The following is a 25,834-nucleotide window of genomic DNA, read 5'->3' as shown; positions in this document are numbered from 1 at the left end:
GTCTCTTCCTTTTTGAAAATAATTTGGATTTGGTTTTACATGCCTCGGTGCCAACCACAGATGGGCAGATTTTAGGGTAGGGAGACAGATCAGATGACCTGGAAGAGAGTTATCATAATTTCCCAAGCTAAAAGTTACAGCACAGTTCTAGATGAGAATAAGAATTTCATTGAGACAGCAGGGGAAACGCTGAGGGAAAAGGAAAGTGAAATAGAGAGGAGGCTGATCACCTTTCCAGTAAAGGATTAAGGCTGTGGCTGTGTGTAACAGGAGCGACTGATAAATTATATTTCTGTTGTGCAATAATTCCTGAGTTTTCAGAAGTTCTTTCTAATTGGAATGGAAAGGCAAAAATCTAAGTGTTTACAGAGAGCTGCAACACATTGTCTGAAAACATGCAAACTTGGACGTCCTGCTCTTGTTGTACACGTCCTAAGCTCCTACCTTGGAAGGCCTGGGCTCCTTACTCCAAAGCCAGCCTTGTTCAGGCTGCCAAGGACAGGCTGGAAAGCAGCAAGCTTCTTCTGGAAATTGGTTTGGCAGGTATGAATGTGGCCTGTGCTCTGTCAGGAGATTTATTTGCACGTACATATTTTCACCAAACATTTAGTCTTTAACAGATGGCTTATCAGGCGTACTTTTTGACTGGCTCTGGTTGGGAAATGCATCAGCAATAGCCAGTTTTGGAGTCAAGAATGTCCAAGTTACTCATTTGGTTCAATGAGTAGGACTGTAGGTTAGCCATGGCTGCAAGATGGTGGTAGTTTCAGTTCACCAGAAATGGCTAGAAACTGTGGATATTAAACTGAACAACGGGAAGCAAATCTGCCACCAAACATGTCCTTGCAAATCCACCTGCCTACTCTAACAGCTGGGCACACATATGTATCTGCAGCTGAAAATTTGAAGTTGTATTACAAATTTACAATGAATAGGATAGTTTTAATCCAAATATCCCACTTAAAAATTTAAAATACAAGAAAGTGGTTTTATTTTCCATCTTTTGGGGCATGAAGGTGTTACTTTTAACAACAAATTGAGTTTAACTGAGTTGTGAGGGTAAATTTCTTAAGCTCTTAACAAATTCTGCCATGCATTTCCATTGTCACTTGATATTATTATTATTTTGGCCTGTGCAACTTTGGAAGTGCAAGGTGATTACAGAGCCTCATTTTTGTGCCACTCATGTATTATGAGCATTATTTGGTCTTTATTATGCCATGGGGGCACTGCAAATACCATCCGTATTGAGGAACATGCCTTATAAACAGCAGGACTCGTTGCCTTCCAACTTCTGTTCCTGCTTCTCCAGAGTCAAGGGTATTTCTCAAAGGTCCCTGGTGCTGCCCTGTAGACATGGTCACTCTGAGTGAGCTATGAGAATGCCAGTGAAACTGTAGAGAGCACTGCCTAAGTCTATGCAGTATGATACAAAACATGGAGAACCATCCTTTTACTAGAAAAAGGCATTCTCTTTAGTGTTGTTTGGAATGATAGTGTGAAGACTTAGTTCTTTTATCAGTGTCTACAATGTCCTCTTTTAATGTGGGGTTGGAAAAATCAAAATAATTGCTACAGGTTTGGGCTTCTGTGACTCTCCTTTTCGAGTTCTTTTTTTAACAGGAGAGGCCTCTAGTGAAATGCAGGAGATTCTGAGCATTGCAGACCATCTAGCTCTTTATAAGTTGAAAGTCTAAATCCTCACTAAAACATCACATGCAGCTTGTCACATCATTTGTCACATCTGCCAGTGCCAGGAACTGACCTAAGCACGGAAACTCAATTCCATCACAGCTCCTGAATGTGTCTCAGGTCAGAAATAACAAAATCTTTGGCAGGATGAGCAGGAGGAAACCTGCCTCAGAACTGTCTGCCTAACATCTGCACTTGTGTGTAAAACGTACTTACTGTCTCAGCAGAGTCAATTATCTGGCACATGGGAGTGCACAAATTCACACACCTGATCATCACACTCCATCTTGACATGCCTCCCAAACTAAAAATAATGATAATAAAAAACTTTCCTAGCTATTCCCGGGGAAGGGGATAAATAGGAATACATAGTTGTTTCCCATGGTGAAACTGTGGACAGTGCATCAGGAGGACTGCTGAAGTAGAGCAGCATGTGTTTTCCTTCTGGGACTGTTAATTAAACCACACGAGCTGTCAGCTGAATCCACTAGTCATCTCCCCAGCCATCCTAAACACCCGAGGTTGAGGGTGTTCTCCATTATGGGGCGAACTTGTTCGTGGCAAGCTGTTATTTTACTTTTTGTCTATATCTTGCTGCTTTACTTACTTTACATCTTGCTGCACTTGAAAGACAGAGAAGACTTGACAAAATATGCTATTTATTTAGGTACCTATCAAACCTAGTAACATTTTAAACTGATATTAAGTTTATCTGGAGTATAGGTGGTTTTTTTATTTCATTCTGTGATAAGCCACCAAAGCCACAGATTTCTCTAAGGATTAATACTAGGATAAGTACTCTTATCTAAGGTTTCCATGAAGATAAGAGGGTGTTTAGAAGCAGTCAGCCTGGGTTTACCAAGGGCAAATGATGCCTGACCAGGCCTCTCTGATGAGATGAGTGGCCGGGTGGGTGAGGGGAGAGCAGTTAATACGGTTTATCTTCAGTTCAGCAAGTCCTTTGATCTGGCACCTTCGCATTCATAGCATCCTTATAGTGAAACTGGGAAAAGTAGACTGGCTGGGTGGACTGAAGGTAGTGGAAAAGTAAGTGGCCCACTGATGAATTTTAGGATTCTGTGGTTGCTGTGTCCTCTCCTACCTTCCTTGCTGCTGCAGGCGAGCTGGCTGCTCGCCTCTGTGGTGTCTGGCAGGGAAAATAAGACACAAATATGAAGGAAGGTTCTGGGGGAGGCCGCACTAGTGTTGAATCCGACTCTCCCGTTGCTGCCACTTCTCTTCCTCGAAAAGATTAATTTTAGCCTTTTCTATAGTACTGTTGATATGTAAGCAGAAATCAAGACTCAGTTGAAGTTACTGTAGACCCCAAATTGAATCATCTTGTGTGAATAACAGCTGCTCCTGTGCTGAATGAATTGGAGAATGATCCGCTTGCCTTTCTGAAGAGAGCGAGTGACAGGAGAGAACTTAGTAAAGCAGCTTCATTCGATGTCTTCTGCCTCCAGTGTTTACCAATTGTGTAGAAATGAAAATTCTGAGGGCTTTGGCAGCTGATCCAAGAGTTGCAGGAGGTTTAAAAATTGATAACTTGGTTATTTTTACAGTTGTTGATTATCTGTCTTCTCCAATAAAAAAATACATTAAAAATTCTGTGGGTGTCTGGCATGGAAAATAAGACATAAATATAAAGGAATGCTCTGCCGTGAGTTATTTGTTGCGTTATCTGTCTGAATTCTCTATGTATGCTGAGGCATACAGAAAAAAAAAAAAGGGATTTGCAGGAATTCATTGCAGATACTCAGAGTTTGTGCACAGTTATTGCACTGCAGCTAGGACAGTTTCAAAATGCATAGATGGCTAGTTGTAGTTTGTCAGATGAAGGTAGATATGAAGTTCATTAAGCATTTTAAACTGAAATAGCGCAAGTTTAACAAATCTAGTACTTAAAGTTGCTACAGCTACCTCAGTAATGTCAGTTCTAAGTATTAGGCCGTCCACATCAAGCCCAGAAATTTGAAACTTGAAGTACCTATATATTTGAAAGATCTTTTTATTTGCACTGGACTCCTAAACCTCTCGGTTGCAATGAGAACTGTGTTTTCAAGTCACTCTCAAACCTGCCATAGCAGAGAAAAGTACACACTGGCTGCCCAGGAGGATGAGAGCGCTGAATAGGAAATGATGGCTTTTTTTCAGAAGCACTCTATTTCAGAAATTGAAGTTTAGAAAACCTCACCAAATACTGCAAGATTTGCAGTTGAGTAAGAAGAGTGTGTAATATTTTGATCTGTGTTTGCGCTGCTTGGATATTTTCTAGCATACTCCTGGAGACTGCCCAGGACTGCAGAGCACATCTGCGAGGTGGACCTTGCCTGGGGTCTTCTCCATCTGTCCCCGCTGTTCAGATTCCAGTTCACACTCTTGATGTTGCTGTGGCTACTCTGAAGGCCTTCCTGAATATCTGAAAGCTTCATATTCATCTGGAGCTTTTCTGTTCATTTAGTCATTCATCGATACATTTATGTTGATGTGCAAAGGGGTTGTTATACAAGGCTTTCTGGATTCTGGAAAGAGCAAGAACCAATATGATCTTTTCTGTAATACTCTTTCTCTCCCTAATATTGAAGATATATTAACCTTTGCTTGATTTATTTTTCTTTAGAAGAATTCAGTATAGTTCAAAAGTTTAGAAAGTGTTTTAAATAAATGCAGTGTATTGCTAGTGGGAATTTCATTGAAAATCAGTGTACAAGCTCCTTTGAAGATATTAACTTTTCTTTTGAATATCCTGGTTGTTGAAATTCTTTTCAGAAGAAAATATGAAAAAGGAATCTTTATACGTAATTGCAAGAAACTTTTCAGTGACATTTTCGGCTTCATGTTTCGGAGTTGAGCTTGTTGACATCTATGCATCAGAATTATTTTTAGAAACTTAGTATTTGCAAGTCAAGTAATACTCACACAAATCTTGTCTCTGGTTCCTGTTCTTGCACTCACCGAAGAAGCTGAGCATGTTTGTCACAATTTCCTCTCTAGCCTTCCCAGTTCTCACTATGGTACTAGGGTCTCAGGAATTTCTGGTAAGAGGAACAAGTTTTTCTCTATTGAAAAGAAAGCTAAAAACCTTCTCTTTGTTGGTCTGTTATATCCGATTCTGGTTTCGGTGAAGATGTCCGCATGTGCCTTGATACCCAACCTCACGTTGTAGCATGTGCTGATGAGAGGCTGTACCTTGCAGTCTGCAAGCTCTCTTCCAAACGGAATTCAGCTGAGTTTCTTTCTGTCGGTCCCAGCCTTGTGGGAAGTGCCAAGAAATTTGCTGCCTGTTCTGGTCATGCTTTGTTCAAGCACAGTCGCACAGTAGCATCCTTTTCCCAGAGGCAAAGACTTGGGTCCGTCATGTACGGCTCAACATTTCTATGTAGCTCTTAGTAGGTTTCTCTTACATAGTTAAAAAAGAAAGGAAACAAAGAAGTGTGGTTGTTTGTATAGCACGGCTCTGGCGATCACGTCTGTAGCGCCTTTCTCCAGTGTGCCTTAGACGTCGGCTCACGTGCACGGTTGTGTGGGCTGCGCGCTCCAGGGAATGCCCTTCCGTTGCTGGGAATGACGTTGGCCATGCAGCAGGGGAGCGGCTCCTGTCACAGGGGGTGACCAGCGCTCGAGCCCCGCGGGCGTGCAGGCCCCGTAGGGAGGTGCCAGCCGAGCTGCCCACAGCTCCCGCCGCCTCGGAGGGCCCTGGACCGGGCCGGCCCGCGCGGCCTGCAGCCCTGCCAGCCTCGGGCTGCCTCCTGCTGCTAGCTTAGGAGCTGCGGTGCCCTTTGCGCCTTGGTTTCGTGGTCTCCAGTGCTGAACATGGGTCAGAAGAGTCACCTGTAGTCATATGTTTTTAAACTACACCTGGTTAGGTTCAATTTTCTAGGGCGCTCAGTGTTCCCCTAGCTGCTCTAGGCCAAAGCAGAGCACTTTTAAAAATTGCACAGACTGGTACATCTACGTTGGGGCTGTTTTTTTGATTTGATTGTTTGTTAACAATGATACGATGATTCCTCTGACTAGAAAATTGTGTAAATCACATTAATGTTTACATTTCTAAAATTTCCTGCAGATCGGCAGAGTCTGTTAAACAAAACAAAACAGAAAGCCTACGTAGGTTTATCATCTAGGCTATTGCAACTGTCTTAAGTTAATTCTCATGTTCTCTTCAAGAATTTTTAGTGACCATATAGTATAGCAGATATAAATATCTGTATAAATATATAGAGATATGTTTATCGTCTTGTTGAAATGACAGGGGACTCCTGTGTGGCAGAAGAGATCAATTATATAAGTTTTTGTTTTTGTCTCCTACTGTTCTTGCAGACAACTAAAACTGTTTTAGACAACAGATGTGGAACACTTAGAAATATTTGGAATGTGTGGGAATATCCTGGGGAACCACCTGTCCTGAAGTGCGAAAGACAGGATCAATTTGTGAGCACTGTTTGTTACATTGACAGCAACAGAGAACAGAGGGACATGTACAATAAAAGTAAAGCATAATGGAAACTACTGGGTAATTACACAAGGTTAACGTTATTCAAGGAAACATAGGGAGGCAAGGCGATGCAGCAAGCTAGATGCTCAGTAATACTTACCCAGTAATCTACATTTGAGAATCCCTTAATAAGCATAGCCTGAAGCAGATTTTCATTCTCAGGAAGCTCATGATAAAGAAGGAAAGAAATGGATTTTATCTGATTTAGCCTAAATAAGCTATTTCATTTATTGCTTGACTGCAGTAGTCGGATCATATCTATTTAGTTACAAATTAACCATTACAATTAATACTGGCTATGCCAGCTACTCTTTGCGAAGACAACAACAACAAAACCCACAATTCCCATGCTGTAGAAAATCAAGATTTTAATAATGATTTGGCTTCCCATGAAGGCTGAGGATTTCGAGGTGATTTGTTGCTGGTGTCTGGTTTCCTGCCTGTTTACTCCTTATCGACCCCGGTGTGAGGAGGGCTGCTTCCCGGCGGAGGGAACAAAGGCGCAGATAGGATCAGCAGGGAGCGCTGGCATTCCTGCACGCGCAGTTCTGGCATGTGAGGACCCACAGCTCCTCACTATCTTTTTCCTTCAATGATTTTTAAAATAAAGGTATTAAAAGTGGGGTGATAGCTACTTCCTTGCCTCCGGGAAGAAGTGTGAGGACGTTGGTTAATATTTATACCAGCTGCTCTCTCTTTCCCTCACTCCAACCAGTGCATGAAGCGACCATTGCTCTGGTCCAGGTTAAAATGCTACAGAAACCTGCCCAGTAGTTTTGCCCTTAGGCTGGGAAGTGCCGTCTCATACTCTACCCTAAAAACTGAAAATGTTATAGGAATTAGAAGGTAACTCACATTTGCCCTTCCCATTTTAGACTTTGGAAGCAGTGAAGCCTGGTTAAAACTGATGGCTTAGGTCTCTACATTTTGGGCATGGATGTGAAGCTGACCTTCAAAGCTCAAATTGCTGTTCCTGCATGCCCAGGAGCAGTGAATAAAACAACTGTTGGTGTATTTTCTTGGTGAAGAATGATAGAAGAAGTCAGGACCTACATTAGCTGTGTTTCCCACAGCGAGTACAATTCTCCTTGCCCTCATATATAATGGCTCACTGCTGCATATTATGCAAACAAATTACACATACGGTGGGAGCCACAACTTTAAGTTTTTCAATCTTTTTGCATGCAAAAATCTAGAATTAATTATGTTTTTTTTAACATTTAAAGTTCGTCTTAGCTAGAGGGAGGTCTTTGTGATTAAAGGAAACAGGTTTCATTGAGCTAGACAAGGTCTGATCTGTCCTCTTTTTCACCTCCCCTCAGGGCAAAGACCAACAGCTTGAGGGTGACCCCTTCAAGACGTTGCACTGAAAAGGAAGATGAGAAAGGCTGGACAGGCTCTTTCTAACGCTCTGCACTGGAGCCAGGAAAAGGCAGCTGTTTCTAGCCTTTCTGAGTTTTTTTTTTTCTTTTTTTTTCTTCTTTTTTTCCTTTCCTGGTGGCTGAGATCTGGGCTTGCTGCCATATCTGTTTGTCTGTCTGTCTCATGTTGTTTTTCTCAGAGAGCTTCAGGGGCCAGTTGCCCATAGTCAGTTGCTGGGAACAGAGGTTGTTCCTTGTATCGTCTTAACTCTCCATGCCAGAGTGTTCATGCTTGAATAGGAAACAGCAAGATCTGTCAAAATAGCCCTTTTCTTTAGAGCTTTGAGGCTGCATTCTCCACGGCCATCTGTTCCCTTTCACCCTTTTGGACAATGTTGCTATTTGAAACCAACCACTCTTTGCTCTCTCCCTGTTCCCTTGCCTTTCCTCCCCCCACTTTCTATCTGGGAAAATGGGGAGGGGAAAAAAAAGAAAAGAAAAAAAGAAAGAAAAAAGTTGTTTCTGGCCCTAACTAGCCTCTAGGGGATGCGACCATTTTGTAGTCCAAGGATTAAAAGTGATATTTTTCAATTTTTTATTTTTTGCTGACTTTTTAAAAATGTAATTCATCTCAGGAGGGAAAAGTCACTGCAGTCAGAAGATCATTTTGGATTTATGCATTATTCCCCAGAGAGCAGTTCTGTGTCCTCTTGGTGCCTGATGCAGACTCGCAAAAACTTGGCACATCTTGTAATATTTTACATTATAGAAGTAGCGGAAGGAACCTCTACAGTTAAGAATGTATAAATGTTTCCATTCTAAACCTCTGTGTTCAGGCAGCTTATCAGGATGAAATTTTCCAGTCTTGGTTGTTGTCCAAAATTGAATTTATTTAGTTAGTTTGAGATAAAGTGAGGCATGCCTTTTTGAGAATGAGATGAGAGAAAAAGAATATACCACCTTACATCCAGGATGGGGGAACTGCAACACGGAGGTTGATGGACTTGCTCAGAGGCTCCTGCGAAGTTTGTGTCTAAGTCGACGCTGAATCCAGACCCCTTTAATCCTTGTTCATTTTACCATCTTCCATGTTAGATGCCCTCCGTATGGGTTTGTACGTGTACATCCACGTAGGGGCAGTTGCAACTTTGTAACTGAGTTGGTTCTGGACGGTGAACCACTGTGGCCTGTGTGTGTATTAAAATATTATTTAATTTATCTTATATTCAATGAAGAGGCATTTTGTATATGGGTAAATCCGCAGTGCAATTAAGAAGTGTGTTGGGGCAGAGCAGCGCTAGCTCGTGTCCTGAAGGCACTCGAAGCATTGGCAGTACCTGCTGGGTTCGTGTGGGGGATGTCCCCTGGGCCAGCCCCAAAGGCCCTTTGCTGGGGATGGGGAGCTGGGCATGGGGACGGGCTCAGCTTGCTTTGCCGGCCCCACTGAGAGGCAGGCGCAGGAAGCAAGAGCTGTCCTGGCAAACACAGACCTGGGGTGAAATACTCACGAGTTAACGAATGCCACAGCTAACACTGAGGTTACTGCTTGGGAGCAATAACAGAAGTCCCTTGTTCAGCATTTGCCTCACAGAGTTTAAGTCACACGCGCCATTTTACATTTAATGTTTCTTAATTGTTAGGTTCCTAATCAGGCATCCAAAACATTCTTTCAGTTTAGTTTTTGTGATGGGTAGTGTTGAGAGTTTTGCCAAATCTGAACGCCAGATGTGAACAACTGTAATTTGCAAACAGTCATTTCTAGCCCCCAAATGCTTGGCTGACCTCTGTTTCCATGTCGCGGGCTGAAAGAGAATTGTTTCATCCTGGAATTTATTTTTGAAGACTTTGGCTTATGATCCAAACATTACAGCGCTCTGATTGTTGTTTTTATTTACACCTAGAGGGAATTGCTTTAACTGTTGGCTATGTGAGTGGCGTGAAGGGAGCACTGGAGGCCAGCTTTTCAGAGAAATGACGAAGGTCACCATGCACATTGAAGCAGTTTGTATAGTTTGCACTAAAAAATCTCAACTCGTAAGTGCAACTCAAGACTGCCTGCTAAACATGGCCCTGGCTGCCAACACCACCACCCAATTCTTAACATCTCTGTACCGGAAAGTAGCCACTTACTGAGATTTGAAAAAAGTTTTGAAAGAGGAGCAGTACTGAAACGCTCTGTAGTTAGGAATAGATGGGACAGATAATTCACCAGTTCGAATCCAGGAAACTAGACTGTGACCAAAAATAGTTGCTTGTTAATGATTTTTAGCCTATGCTGAATAAATGGAGGCAAGGCACAGGCTGGGAGGCAGTGCTGGCGTTAGGGCTTACTGAACTAGCACAAGCACTGGCTGCAGCAGCACAGAATTCTCCGGGGCTTCTTAGCAGGGTGTACTTGCTGCGGCAGAGTTTAGAGCTTGCTTAAAACTAACCTACAAGCACCTCGAGGCCCTTCCATGGGCCCTGCAGACACGCTGGGAGGCCTCCCCGGGCAGCGACAGCCGTGTCAGAAACACCCTCGGCATGTTCGCACTAATTGCTCCTTTTATTGGCCGCTTTGATGGAGAACTCAGTGTGCCAGAGAAACTTGACTCGCTCCTTTCCCCTCCTTTCGCCCTTCCCTGCCCCGGCTCCCCAGTGTAATTTAAGGTTCGCTGCAGACCGGCTCCTGCCTTGCCTGCGCCGCGGCTGCGTTTGTCTGCGCTCTGTCCCTTCTGTGGTGAAGAGAGCTGAGCTGCCAAGACGCTGCCTCCCTACCAGAATGTATTTCATGAAAAAATCTAGAATATGGCCATGCAGTCTGTCTCGGGCCGCAGCATCCAAACATGACCGTGGAGCAGTGAAACTCGCTGCAGTTTCAAAATCACGCGGCCCTCCCCTGTCCCAGAGGCATTAGTTTTGTTCTGCCTTTCTGGGCCGATAGCCATTTAGCCTTCCAGACTGCTCTGTTTTTTTGTCCTTGTCAGGGAGGAGTGTAACAGCTGGCTCCTTTGCTTCTAGCCTCGAAAGTTCGGAAGTGGCGAATCCAGATGACGGGTAAACACTAGCAGGGGCTGATGAGGTTTAGCAGCTGAGATTAGCCAGCCTGGGAAAATCAGATACTGCAGTGCCAGGGCCGTGCGGGTCAGAGGGCTGGGGCTCACGGCGGGCACGGCTGCGGTTGCTCTGACAGCGGGACGGAGTCTCACTTCTTTATTCAAGCCTTCAGGGACCGGCGCACGTGTAATTCTAGCCCTCTGCCTCCTCCCTCCTACATGCATTCTGATTAATATCATGATCTGTTTAATTCCCTCAGGGACCTTAACAAAAAAAAATACGGCAATAACTTGTACCATGATTGGTGAGGTGATAATTAAAAGCATTTTCTGGCTTACAGAGCCCTAGCAAAACCAGATGCCACGATCGGGCAAGCTTTGTTTTTCCACCTATGCATCCTTTAAATGTGCAGGCAAGGCAAAATTCCAGATCTGCTCTTTTTTTTTTTTTTCCCCTTAGGTTGATGCTTTGGAATTTTATTTCCTAGTCTTGGAGAGACAGGAAGAAGTGACTGCATAGCAGAGGTTAGAGAGAAGAAGTTGCTTTAAGTTTAGTGGTGAGCAGTGTGGGGCACAGCGGTGGATTCTGAGGAGAGAGTAAATTAGCACAATTTTAGATTTTAGAAAAAGGATCTCTCAAAATCTGTCATTAGAAAAGGGAGGGAGCTGCAGGGTGAAGAGTTTACCCTTGATTACAGGAAGGAGTTGCCTTACAACAACTGTTTTGTGCTAAGTCTTCCCCATCTCTCCCACCGAAGCACCGGTGATTGCAATCGTTTCCATTAAAAATGCTGCAACACTGGAGTGCTGCTGAGCAGTTGCTCAGTTTAGGGTTTATTGCCAGACCACAGGAGCAAAAGATTTACACCGGTAAAAAGAAAGTATCGGTTCCCAAGGATCTTGACTCCGCAGTTCCCTGATTTGGGCCCCGTTTCAGGTGCTGGAAACCTCCAGCTGTCTTCCCACCTCCACAAATCTCCTGAGACGTGACCATTTTGTTCATGGCTGGTAGATTGTCTGGCAAGAAACCAGACCAGCTGGATTTTCTCATTTCTTAATGTCTGTTTCTTTTTTAGGTCAGCAGACATGAGTCTCAGTACTAGGATGTGTGCGTGCTTCTCTCTCTGATAACTCTCAAAATAAACCAGAATCAACACAATTCCACCAGTGCTGGGGAAGCAGACTCTCTAGTGCCAAGCACACTGATAACAGTGGGTGATCTGATCAGTATGAGATTAAAAAGAAAACAAAGCATCTGTCCAGTCTTCAGAGGACCCTTCCTGTGTCTTGACCTGGATACAAGTCCCAGCTGATTTTTCAGGATAGGAATGGAATATGGGGAATGGGATGGGGAATATGCAGTAGTAAACTGTGATGTTGAAAACTGGAAGTGGGCTTGTTCTGTTGCATACACTACTGTCCCTGCACAACAACTTTGTAGCTGGAGTCTGAGTGGCAATTTTCTGTCACTTGATAAATGAACAGAGCGGTCTCTTCTGTGTAATTCCCATTAGGCATTTCATTCCAGAAGTAGCCTACCTATTAACTGTGCTTGCTCCAAAAGTTTGCACTGAAAGTAATTTTTAACTGAAAACATGGGATAACACTAAATGATGTCATTTGCTAAATATGCACTGGTGACTATACTGTAAAAGAAAGAGAAAGGAAAACTTAATTACACAACATTAGTAATTAAACAAATTCAGCAAATTTGTTTAATCCAGAATTAAGCAAATTCAACAAATTCAGATAAAGTACTTTTTTTAAAAAAAAATAAAGCTTAAAGCAGGCTGAATGAGGGGCTACTTGGGACTAAACTTGCCAGATTTCCACTCTTAATAAAGCTAGAGGAATAAGCATTTTGGAAGTTACAGCTTTTACATGGCTGCTTTCGTGGCCAAGCTTCATTTCTTACATTGGCTTTCCTGCCACATGGCCTAAGTAATAAAAGATTGTATGAAGGAAATATTGTACTCCAGCAAGCAAGTTTTGTTCTTTTTTTTCTCCTAAACTGAACTGGACTCTGCTGTTGACATGCTTACATAACGTGTTAATTGAAATAGAACTGTACATTTGGAATGGAGATCATTTGCTTTAGTGTCAGCTCATACGAATAAGCAGTTTGTGTTTGGTGATCACTGGGGTATGCAGAGATGCTTTATGATGATCTGTCCTGTGCTTTGTCCTAGGCAGGTGATATTAAATGGTGGCCTGAGTAGCTGTCTGTTTTCAGGGCCATGACTTTCTAACGAATCTGTGCCTTTCTGCTAAAGAACTTATCATCCTCACTCATCGTCTCTTAGTTTTCTCAGTGCAAAGATAGAGAGGACACAAGAAGAAGGGCCAAAAAAGGCAGAAAGGAGTGAGCAGGAGTTGAAGGGCACCGTGGTTAGTTACTTCATAGATGAGTGTCCTGTGGCTTGATTTGTACTGTGATGGGTTTTTCCACTATTAGTTATGTTTAGGCTTGTACTTTCTGAGTAGGTGACGATGGAAAAAATAGCTTGGGGGTGCTGGGTTTTTTTGTTTTGTTTTGTTTTAATTCCGGTGTCACTGTTAGAGCTGCGTGCCAAAAATGCACCGTGAGCGCGGCGCAGGTGAAGAGGGTGGTTTTTCTGTGCTCCGCCGGTGAACCAGAGCTCCTGTGCGAGAGCTGCGCAGCCCGCGAGCAGGGGGCAGAGGACTTTCCTCCCGACTGCAGGCTGTACTATTTTGGTTCAGGTCGCTAGGCTAATTCTGTATAAATATTTTGTCTGTACTTTTGGAGCTTTTTTCTCCTCGTTTTTGATAAATCTGCTGTTTTCAAGATGATTTGCTGTTGCGAAGATTTGAAAGATTTTGGGGCTGGTAGCCTCTCTTTCTTGCTGTTTCACTGTGATGTGCATCAATCCCTTTCATGTTTGAGAGAGAAGGATTTTTGGCTTGCTGAATTGATACAGACTGCAAAGGGGCCTAGTGGTGTGGATGAACCTGTCAGGCCAGGCTTCTCGTACCTGGAAAGACAAAATGCTATATGAAAAGGTAGAAAGGGAGGAACTCACTGCTCTGTGCAGTTGTAGCAACAAGGAACAGATTTCTTTTCTTTTTTTTTTTTTTTTTGAATCAAGAATATAATCCTGCCTGCAAGGACCTCTTACTTTTAAAGATGTTCCATGTTTCATTTGATTCAGAACACGGGGTCTAGTCTAGAACAGCTATGGCCCTCGGCCGGAGAACCACCCTTTCCTCCTTGGCTTGTTTTTCCCCTGGCTGCAGAGAGTCATTTGCTTGGAGTTTGGCCACAGGAAGCTTTATTCTCACTTGTGACAGCTGTTCAGTGAGAGTGGAGAGGCCAGTTCCTTCTTTCTGCCCGTGTTTCACAACAGCTACGAGCTCTGCTCGGGTCCCAGCTGGTGCTCCGTGGAGCCCAGGCTCAGGGGAGAAGCAGGTCCTCTGCCTGCCTGCTTAGCAGCAAGTGCCCCTTGATGGTACATTTTACTTGAGTGGAATCTGAATAAATAAAGCAGGGGGCTGTTAAAAGGTTTTCTCCATCCCCTTTGGCATGCACCTTCACCTCTCCACGTGAGGATCCCATTCCTGTGCCTGTTTCCCATGCCCATTTCCACATCCTCCATGCACAAACCACCATCTGGCACATTTTGCTCGTCTGTCTGTCAGGCCAGTTTCTTTCTCTCCCGATCCCCTGTGTTCCCCACCTTGCTCATGTCCAGAGAGACAGGAGCTGCTGCCTGGCAGTGGATGGCCCATAAGTGCTCACAGGTAAGCACCTCTGTATGGCAGCTGGGAGCTGTTACCTCATACTGCTCTGAAGCAGTTGTGGAGACAGTTTGGGGACCTCTTGTGTGAGAAGCCCATGTCCCTTATGAGCCTCTGTGGTGTTCCTTGTGGGCCAAGGTTGGGCCAATACTCCCATCTCTGAATATGAATACATGACGGTCAGTAAAAGGAGACAAAGTGTGCAGAAAAATATCACTCGCTTTTGAACAGTATTACTTATTTCCTTCCTTTGTCCAGTTCAGTAATGACTGGGTAGCATTTGAAATAACAGAAAATCTATTTTTTTTAAGAGTGTGTTTGAATAAAAATCCATTTTAACATAACCTCCCTTCTCTCTTCCTCTGTTCTTCCCCTGAGACATCTGCTATCTTTTTGTGTTTGCAGCAGGGAGAGGGAATGAAGCATGCACTGTCACTGTCCTTGAACTTCTCTGCAAAGCTGGCGCTCCCTCCCTCTCAGTGCAGTTCATTTCTTGTTGCTTTACTTCTCCGTCTGCCTAACATATCAGATTGCAGGAGGATCCTTTATAAAATGGAAACCTTTCCTGTAGGCATTCCTTTTTACCCTGTAAAAAGTCTTCACTGCAAATTTGCTCCAGACTTGCTAACCACTTTGCACTGGAGTCATAAATTTGAGTAACTTCATAGAAGAGGATTTGCCTGAAAGTGGGTCACACAAACAGCCCTCTTCCGACTGGGGCTGACACAGAATGGTACAGTAGGCTTTCTCCTTTATAATAAAATAAAATAAATCTACAGCAATTAGCTTGCTTGTTTTGCCACAAACCTTATGCCTCTAGTGCTTCTGTTCACTTGCGTAGAGATTTTAGGCCTGCAAGGAATGCAGAATTAGGAATTATATGGAGTGATATCTCATCTTTATTGCTAGGCTCTGGACATTTAACCACTTAACTGCCCCACTGAGTATTGCAATAGCACGATCTTAGTCTTTCTGTTAGTTAACAGCAGCGAAAAAGAATTTCAGGGAACTTTGGATATGAATTTTGCAACTATTGTAAGCCAGCACTGAGCCATCCCATTTCTGGGATGTCTGGGCTTTTGTCTGTAGCCAAAGGACCCCGAAATGGGGAGCAAATCACTTCCAAATGGTGTGGAGCGGTGCCTTCCCACTGCCAATACGAAACCAGTTACATAACCTGAGAGGTGGACACTTCTGCACACACCAGAACTCACATTCACCTGTCTCATTTGAATTTCATGACTCCTAACCATTTCTGGCAGGTGGAAAAAAAAAGGACAATATAGATTACAAAAGAAACTCTTGAGTTTATTCCACATGACGAAGACTGCAAAACTGTAAAGCTGCTTCTCTTTCTGTTTTTCTCTTTCAGCCTGTTTACTTTGTTTGGTGTAAGCTCTTTCCAGAATGCATGTCATGAAGTTACTTGATTAACTTGATTTAAGTCATTTGGAGATACGACAGAATGGAGAACGTAGTACAAGCTTCCCAGCACCCTGGTCGAACACTTGAAACACTTGAATTCAGTCCCTCCTGCATCTGGCAAGTTACATTGCCAAGACAGATGAAAAGAACTGTCATTGCCAGCACATCTGCATCCGCCATACAGGTTGGTTAGGCTCATTAACAGACTAGTATTCCTGATACTGAAACTTCCAGTTTGCTGCTTCTGGAGTTAGTTAACCAGGAGGAATTTATTTTTATTAATATATTAATCCCATCGTTATGAGCGACGGAAAGTAACTGTCCTTGCTATGTAGTACAGTTGTAGGCTATCTTCAAACTAGAACAGATTATGTTCTGGAAAAGTGGGTATTGTGCACATCACTGTGACTTGCCATGGTGTGGGAATTAATCCAGACAAGGGCTGAGACAAGACTCCTATCAGACTATTAGCTTGAACCAAATGCTTCATAAATTTCTTTTGTGGACCTTGAACAGCTAAAGACCTCATCCAAATCCAGTGGATGTCAAGAGAACATTAAATTATTGTGTTTTTTTTTCCCCAAGGTCTTGAGCTGAGTTCTTTAGTGCACTAGAACTATTTCCAGGCCCTTCTCTGAAATCTGTTGCCTCATGCCATCTCATGCAATATCCTTGTCACCGTCTCTCCTGGATAGCTATTTCAAAAAAAAAAAAAAAAGAAGTAAAAGAGAGAAAAACCCCACAAACTTGCCAAATGTGAAGGCAGTGAAGGGTTATAAATCTGAATCTCCCAGTAGCTGTGATGGGGCATGACATGAGTATATCATCTAAGTATGGTGTTACTTCCAAAGTTTGGTACTTACTATTTAAGTGTCAACATTAGCTGTTAACACTACTGACCATTTTGTCAGAAATGTAAGACTTAAATAAGCTTTGAATTTTGTGTTGCAGAGTAAGTGCAATTCCCTTTTATCTTCTCCAAGCTATGTTTGCAATTTGAAACGTCAGCTTTCTCGTCGCAAGGTGAAATAGTTCTTCCAGCTCTGTGACTGGCTGCACTTTTCCACTTTTCCAAAGGAGGTCTTGACTATTTGCTTATGAAGTGTAGAAGTTAAAGAATGAAAGAGCTATCATTCTATGTAATCTACTTTTTTCCACTTTAGTATTCTTTCCCACTGTGTTTTCTTAAGGTCTTGTCAAATCCAATTTTAATTGACTCAGTTGACAGGAATTTCATGACTGTTCTGGGGAAGCAATTCTGTTGCCTGATAGATGACAGGAAGTTTCCTGACTTTCAGTCCATTTTTCTCTCATTCAACTTCAGGCCAACTCTTGTAGCTTTTTAACATTTTGGACTGACTCTCAGACAGTTCAATTTTCAACTTACACATGATCAGTTTGGATATTTTTTCTTTTTTTCTTCCTTTTTTTTTTCTGTCTGACTTACTCTGTTCTTAAAGCATTCCTTGGAATAAAACACGTCAATTATCTATCTGTCCATTTCACACAAGACTTGTGGTATAAGCAAAGGTGAGGTCTTGCTTTCTACCTGTTTGTATGTATGTAAATGTGTGCATGTATATATTTATATATGCTGCTCCTAGAGAATTCAGATGAAATGGCAGTTTAGCAAGCTTGATCATGCTGTGTTACTGGAAACACCTCTTCTTATGATATCATTACTGATCATAGCAAAGTACATTTTCTGTCAGGGTTATATGATGAAAAGGCATTAACCGGACATTCATACATAAAAGGGTGTTTTCATCCCTTCTTCAGAAATTTTAGAAAAGATGAGAGGTCTGCTCGCATGAAACAGCATTCTCATTTGTAGATGGTGCCGTCATGGCACCATGCTCTGCTCCTGTAACTTCCGTTCTCATTGTTTCAGGCCTGCTTCCCTGTCCTTTGAACCCACAGAAAGCTAGTTTATATGGAAAGAAGTATGTTTGTAGAGGGCAGGAGAAGTGTCTCCTATGTATGCCTGCGTCTTCAGATATTTAGGAAAATATATTGATCTCTCTAAGAAGGTAGGCACTGCTCTGTAGCAGATCCTTATTCCTTGGCATTTTAACTGCAGATCAGCGTGAGACAGAGGAGGACTCAAATTGCAGTTATGCTGGTAGATTGGGAAGGTAGGAAATTCATGCAGTTTCATTGTCCATTAAATGCAAACTATGGTGACCTGTCTGAATGAATGATCTGGGATGACTGATCAGAGGCTCCCTGCTAAACTCATGTTTAGGTGCAGTCCTAACACAGATTCTTTCAATTCTACCCTCAGGAGCCTCTGGATGTGGGAAGAGGGATCTTGGTAGTGTGACAGCAGCACTTGGCAACACATGGAGTCACAGCGTCAACACCAGGCTCATACTCCAGTACCACGACTTACCAACAAGGCAGGTGAGAAGTTAAGAGCAGGCCAAGTTCAAGTTAAGCTGCACAGAGTGCCCTGCTCTGTGAGCTGGGCTTGGTGCATTTCATGTTGTGGAGACAGAGGGAATCTGTAAAGCGCTTTCCTGCTCAGTGATCTTGGGGCAGGAGGGGGAGGTTAGTCCTTTCTGTGCCATGGTTGTTTTGCTGTCATCTTTTCCACGCTCCTGTGCCAAATTTCTGCTGTGACTGTGAGGACAGGGAGCACTCTATCTTCCGCAGCTGCTGTTTGCAAGTGCTTAACTTTGAGCAGTGAATATGGCAACAATTTTACAGAAGCATGCCTGCAAAACGAAGAAAGCTTTCTCTTTGCACTGAGACACTCCATTAGTTTTAGATGAAATTAGTAGTAGCTTAGCCTGTGATCCTCACCTCTTAATTAAAAAGAAAAAGCGGGGGTGGGGGGGCGGAAACTAGGAGATAGGACATTTGGGTTTTTATTGAAAAGAAGAACTCTTTTTTTCTTTTTTTCTTTTTTTTTGTTTGTTTCTAAAAGCATCATAACCCATGATTTCATTTGTCCTTTGGGATGTCTGTGTTTGTAATCTCTTTTTGGCTTTGTTTACTGTTTTCGTATTGATGTAACTCTTTCCAAAGGCTCTGACCCTCAATATTAATGTTACTGATGTTCTGCCCCATCAAGTACAGTGCTGTCAGAAAAATGCAGAAAAATTACTTAGTAAAACTTCCACCATCTAACTCCTTGGCATTACTGCCCACTTGCCTTCACAACAGAGCTCCTGGCTTTTCTGACCCAGAACAAGGTTTCTCACAAGCTTGCAGAGGCCTTTGGGATGGAGAAGAGGAAGCCATTCCATTTTATTCTCCTCATTAGATGTAAAATTATACTCACAGTACTTCTCTCCCCAAAGCAGTGTATGTTGTGAGGCAGAAATAGTCCTCTGGCTTCCCAGATAACAGGTTAAACATGTTAAAGGTGGTTAGGAGAAGGGTTTTCTGGCTTGCATTTAGCAAGTGAGCCCACTCAACTCAACTCAGCAGACCTCGATGAAGAAAACGGCATTTACATCCGATATTGTACCCATGGAAGCCTCTTCAACCTAAGGCATCTGAAGGCCCACACGAAGATCCTAAATCACCTTGTCCGTGAGCTGCTTTTTGCTGACGATGCTGCCCTCGTTGCTCATACAGAAGCAGCACTGCAGTGCTTAACATCCTGCTTTGCAGAGGCTGCTGAGCTTTTTGGGCTGGAAGTCAGTTTGAAGAATACAGAAATTCTCTACCAACCTGCATCTCAGGAAGTCTTCCATCATCCCCACATCACCATAGGCAAATCAGAACTCAAGTCAGTCCAAAAGTTCAACTCTCTAGGAAGCATCATTTCCTCAGACAGTAAGATTGACAGATAGACAACAGGTTAGCAAAGTCATACAGAGCTTTCAGAAAACTTCATGAAAGAGTCTGGTGCAATAAACACCTGAAGAGAAGTACAAAGATTAGTGTCCATAGAGTCATTGTGCTGTCAGCTCTTTTATATGGGTCTGAATCGTGGGTCATCTACCGCTGCCACCTGCGACTTCTCGAACACTTCCATCAGCACTGTCTCCATACAATCCTAAACACCCACTGGACTGATTACGTGACTAACGTGGCTGTCCTTGAACAGGCTGGGGTCACCAGTATTGAGGCCATGCTGCTGAGAACGCTGCTGCGCTGGGCAGGGCACATCTCCAGGATGGAAGATCACTGCCTCCCTAAGGTTGTGTTCTATGGTGAACTCACCACCAGCTGCCGCAAGAGAGGAGCCCCAAAGAGGAGATACAAGGACTCCCTGAAACAAGACCTTAGCTTTGGCCTTATTGACTACCATCAATGGTCCACTCTGTTCTCGAATCGGGAGGCATGGAGACGCACCATCCATAACGCTGTTGCTTCCTTTGAGAGCACGTGCAGAATCAGTCTGGAAAAGAAAAGACAACGCAGAAAGGACCATGCCTCGCCAGTACTGCCTAAGGAGACCTTCTGCTGTGCCTTTTGCAACTGGACTTGCCTTTCCCGCATGGGTCTTTTTAGCCATCAGTGCGCTTGCAGCAAACGTGGGTAAAGCCCTTCCCGTATCTTCGTTGGCGAAGCCTAGCCATGATGATGGTGATGATGACACTCAACTAGAAGCACACTCTCACTGTTGTTGCTCTTTTAAGATCTCCTTATTCTGCTTCTTGATCTGGACTATAAGGAGTGCTGCCTTTTACATATATATGCATATAGCAAAGCTGTCCACAGATTTCCTGGATCACCCTGGAGGTGCGTGGGAGGTGGATTTGGCAAAAGGGAGGACAGAAACTGGACTGTATGTTACTCGTGATACACAAAGTCAACTAAAAAGAATTAACTGCATTCCTGCGTTGGTGGAAAGGGGGAGCAGTTTCCCTAAAGAATATCCAGATATCACGTCTAGTTTTCCCTGATTTTGTTTGAGAATTAGTAGGTCACAAGTGTATTAAGTGTTTTTTCAGCCTTTACATTCCTTAATAGTAACAATAATAAAAAGTTTAACACATCATGTGTTAATCATGTGTAAATCATGTGTGTAACAAAAACAGTTTTAATCAGCCTTCCAGCTCAGTTTATCAGGTACATCACTTGCATGTGATGCCATAGTCCAATTCTATATCAGTTAAATCGAAGAACCAAGTCAGGAAAAACAACCTTAAAATAAACTTTAACATACATTATGAAAAGCAAAGTAATTTGAAACAGAGGTGTGATATAGTGGTATTATCCATGATGTCCTTGAATGAATAGCATATGTTGATGATCTCCTGTAAATACTTTCCTTTCCTTTCTCCTTTTCCCCTTTTTGATAAAATCTCTTCTTAAACTCATACAAATCTTTCAGCTGGACATTTGGGTTCCAGTGCAGTAAGGTATCTAGAATTACCACGGCTGTAGAAGCACTTTATTGATTAATTTGCTGTAGCTTTATACAAATATGTTTTTATAATTATTTTTACCCACTTTCACAAGTGAATTATGATCAAAGGTACCTCAGTTCTTGAGATGCTATTTCGGTCATACTACAGTGGCTCTGTCAGGAAGTATTGGATATCACTTTCACAGATTCTTATATTACTGTAATTAAAATGTTTGTGATTTTTTGTGTAGTCAAAATCATCCTGTCTAGGTTTAAAAAAAAAAACCTACCAAATTCTCCAAGAAGTTACTGAAGTCGCACAGAACTGAAGTTTGCTCCCTGAGAATCATTTTGTTTGGGGTGAAGAGCAGTGCAAAGCCAAGCTTTCACTGGTTTTTACGCCTCATAACCTTGTAGAATGAACCCTCCTCCAAAAAGAAGCTCTGTTTTGTTCTGACTTGCACATTCAGTGCAAATCTTCCTTTCATAACCAATAAAATCCTTTCTTTCTTCAGTCACCTGACCTCCTGAAGAAGGTCGGCTTGGCTCCGCTCTCCCTCCCTCTTTCCCTGAGGAGCCGGGGTGCGGTGGTGACGGTCTGGGGGATCTTCCCTTACTTCCCTGGTAACGAAGCCTGCGTGTTAGTCCTCTGTGTGCAGAGAAACTAGCGCTGGGCCGTGAGGTGTGAGGGGGGACTCTGGCAGTGCGCAGGGAGCGTGCAGGCGTTAGGTGGGATTCAAGCAAAGGGCTTTCCAGAAAGAAGCGCACTGGCGACTGCAAGCCCTGATCCTAAGCCTAACCCTTACCCTAAGCCTTGGAAAGCTCAGGGACAGACAGTAGTCCTGACTCCACGGGAACACTAGGATAGCAGGTGGCAGGGAGAGTATGTGGAAAATCTGGGGAAATTAAGCATATAATTTCTACACAGTTCTGTTTTTTTCCCTCTGTAAAGGAGGAGATTCCCTCGTTTCATTTGTGCAGTGAGTATTTCTTCAGCCAGCCATCCCTTTCTACACCCCACCTTCATATGTTGGGTGAGCATTAATAAGGCAGCAGCCAATTCAGCAAAGTAATGAAATCCTGCCTGTCCTAAAATCCGTTGGGTTTGCTTTGTCAGTCGGACAACCGCAGGTTACTTAACAAACAGATGAACTTTCCTCGTGTTCCCCCTTCTAGACACCAGCATTTTGGTTCTGATTTTCCTTCAGGACAGGAGCGATGCCATGGGGAGGGTCCTGTCTGCATTTGAATTATTTGTGCCATCAAAAAACACCAAGAGGGACCACAGTAGTAGTGTTTTAACTGCCGAGGTGTGATTGAAGCTGCCTGAGTCCCAAAGCAGGATGGTGATAAGAGCTTGGGGAAAACGGAAAGGATGATCTTTTTGCACAATTTTGTTTGTGAAGGGAATTTGTCACTATCTTTGTGCTGTATAGTACTGATATTTGGTTTTCCCTAAGTAGTTGTGTAAGTCATTAACCTTGACATCTGTTCTCCTGAAATCCATACATAAACATGCAAGGCCTTTGAGCCTGGGCCAAAAACAACTGGGCTGCACTAGAAACTAAGACTCCTCAGTTACCCCTATGCTTATAATTACCCTTCTTTCCTGAACTGGAGTCAGCAGGCTCCAAGATTACTGTTTTCATGTGTGCTCAGCTGTCTTTGGGGGCCAGCATGGTAGGGTTTAATAAGTTGACATGCTATATTTACCATTTTATTCTTGTCTATTAGAGGCAGGGTGCTGGATTAAGTGAAACACTGGCCAGATCTGGTATGGTGACTTCTATGGGCCTGTTTTACTTTATACTTCCCAAGAGATTTGAGAGACTCACAATATTGTGTTAACGTCTGTAATGCATTCTGAAATTCTCAGATGGAAACTGCCATAGAAGCACAGAGTGTTATTTTATAACAATATTAATGTTTTTCTATGATATTTTAAAGAAAGAGACTTTAAGATCGAGATATGGCATTGAACTTTCACAGCTTTGCCAGGTGAGTTGTTATACAGCAATTTTCTTGCTTCATGTAAAGTGTTTCAAATCCATAAGTCTATGGTGACTCATTATTTAAAAAAAAAAAATTACAAAACTCTCATGCAGACCTATGCCAGACATAACTTTTGCTGTGTCCTTGGTTACGGACCAGCTGTTTTGTGCTGCTCTGTTTAGTATCATATGAATAAGCACTGAATAAGCATTCCAAAATTGTGATTGTGAAGTAACCGTGGTACTTTCCAGGCTTGGGAAGGGCTGGGAGAGTGGGTGAGAGTGAGGGTGAAGTTTAGGTGTATGTGACATGCTAAGGCTTACTGCTGTGATTCTTTATTTGGATCTGGATTTGTTACAATTTTAGTGAGGCAAGCCTTCCAAATGGCCCAGATGTTTGTCTATAACTCCACCAATGTTTGAGAAATATATTAAAAATAGAAATAATGTAAGTTGTTGCAGTTATGATGGTTTCAGAATATAAGTGGAACCAGATATATCTCTCCCTGTAAAACACTGAAAATAGTGGTCGTATAGTCTCCGTAGCTGTTGGATCATGAATTACCTAGCCCCATTTTAAAGAGAGCGTCAGATGGGTTTTTCATCAATCAAAAGCAAGTGAAACAAATAACCACAGAAAATAAAGCAATTACAACCAAGAGAAGTCGAATGAGAAAGCAAGTCAGTACACACTCTGAGGGGTTAACACTTTCTAAATTCTGCCTTAAGAATCAGGATAGCAACTACAGCAATGAAGTTTGAAAAAAACTTTTTAGTGTTCCAACAAGATGGGTGATTGAAGCCTCACATTAAAAAGGGTTCTAATTATTTTGGTGAGATAGTAATATTTACTGGGAAGAGAAAAGAGGCAACGAAATGTAACTTGGCAGAACATGGACTGAAATCACTGTGACATGGAGGGAATAATGCTTAATACAAACGAAATATAAACAGTACAGCTGGGCTTTTAATACTTTGTAATAGTTACAGTGACTTACTAAAGCAAATAGAGATAAAGAAGATGAGGCAATGGAAAAAAAAAAAAAAACACGCTTTCCATAGTCTTAAGCATAGTTTTGGACTGAAACCAGAAAGATGAGGACAGGGGAGCCACTAATACTGAGAAATGTTAGACAGAATGCTTTCCATTGGCTCTGGAGGGAGTCGAGAAGAAGCTTCTCTCAGTCTTTGTCACGGTGGAGCAAGGGGAGCCCACAGAGAACTGAGCACTGAGGGGAAAGTTTGGGCAAAAAAAAGGTGACTGAGGGTGTGTGAAGGCTGCACATGTTTGGGTGCGAGGCAGGAGTTTTCCTTGCTTCCATTCTGCACTCTGTGTGGCTGGGCTTGGGGAGGTTCTGAAAAAGAAAAAGGCTCTGCATTTAGGTTTGTAGCAGAATTAGTGCGACAAATGAAGTTCCATTCCGTGGCTTCAATCTGTGTTGGAAAAACCTGCCTGTATATGCTACGTGAATCAGGTACCCAGTGCTGTAAGACAGATTATGCACATAAAATACAATACTGTTTTCCAAGTCTTAATGTCTTAGGAAAATCTGAAGATGATGGGGTATAATGAGCTCCAGTAAGCAGTGATGACAGAGATGTGACTATTCTAGGTGTTTGGGCATGGGAAACAAAGAATGCCTCAATTCTTCTAAAAGTCGGGTTTTAAAATGGGAGTGATACAGTGCTGCCTATCATAGCTATATAGTGTGCCTAACGTATTGAAAAGCAGTCCCATGAAAACACAGAGATTGCCCCACAAAAAGCAGAAGAAAGGTCGAGTGATGGTATTTTGCAAAACTACGTAAAAGAAACACTCTTATTTTGTCGTATAAAATAAATCATTCTTGCTTACAAAACCTATACAGAAGAAATATTTTTTCTTAACCCATTTAGTTCTTATCTCTTTGAGAATCATGCTGTTTTCCCTTTTCCCTCCCTCCTCCTACTGTTTCAAATGGCATAGATCTCGTGACGTGGTTGAAGATGGCTCTTTTGACTTCCCTGTGTGCTGCACAAGAACTGTTCCTGCTCGCATGGCCTTTCCTCATGGAGGATAACCAGGGTCTCTTGGGGAATGTCATTTGCTGGGGCAAGCTATACATGAAGATCTAATAATGTGGGATACATACGGTATCTTTAGCAGATGATACACATCAGTAACAATATCTTGTTTACTGGAATTACTTAGTGTTTTGATTTATTATCAGGGCAAATTTTGAGCATCCAAGACGTTGAGCCAGTGCAGCACGGCGCAAGCGTAAGTAGCAATGTGAGCTGAGTTGTGTGTGAATAGGATGGATCTGAACACGCTGCTCAGTTGTAGCATAAACAGATGATTATCGACACAGTATGATACAGACTTAAACCAGCGAAAGTGCCAAGTGAAAGGATGCCATAAAAAGTAGAGGAAAAGGGTCATTAACCAGTAGGTAGAGCTGAAATATCACTAGGCCACTTTTCTGACTTGTGTGTTTGTTCATGTCTCTGTTTGCAGGAAGGTTCCTTCCTAATGGACTTGTGGGGGCTGGTTATACACTATAAACATCACTGTAGCCCTGAGCACATTAAATGGGGCTGGATTTATGGCCTTCTCCTGTTAACAGGAGACTTTATACAGAGAAAAGTGTTTCCATCGGTCTTGAACAAGAACCCGTTTACGCAGGTGCTTAGACAACACTAATCAATACAGTATCTAAGAATCTGTATAGAAATGGAAGGACTCTTGACAGAATAGAAAAGAACAGAAGGAAACCTTTAAATGGTTT

At 42.7% G+C, this 25,834-nt stretch overlaps 1 protein-coding gene across 1 annotated transcript in view; it reads left to right on the top strand.

The window, feature by feature from the left end:
• The window catches only part of RAD51B (RAD51 paralog B), a 347,210-nt gene that overhangs the window by 181,095 nt on the left and 140,281 nt on the right, over window positions 1-25,834 (top strand). Inside the window, exon 8 of the mRNA XM_088536559.1 lies at window positions 18,052-18,170. Coding sequence (XP_088392685.1) covers window positions 18,052-18,170 — 119 coding nt within the window. The remainder of the gene's footprint in view (window positions 1-18,051; window positions 18,171-25,834) is intronic.

Source organism: Tinamus guttatus, unplaced genomic scaffold (assembly GCF_059628265.1).
Source record: "Tinamus guttatus ecotype Peru unplaced genomic scaffold, ASM5962826v1 Tinamus_guttatus_pri_ptg000676l, whole genome shotgun sequence".
Classification (NCBI taxonomy): Eukaryota; Metazoa; Chordata; class Aves; order Tinamiformes; family Tinamidae; genus Tinamus; species Tinamus guttatus.
Note: the sequence above shows the minus strand (reverse complement) of the source record. Positions and strands in the feature narration are given on the sequence as shown.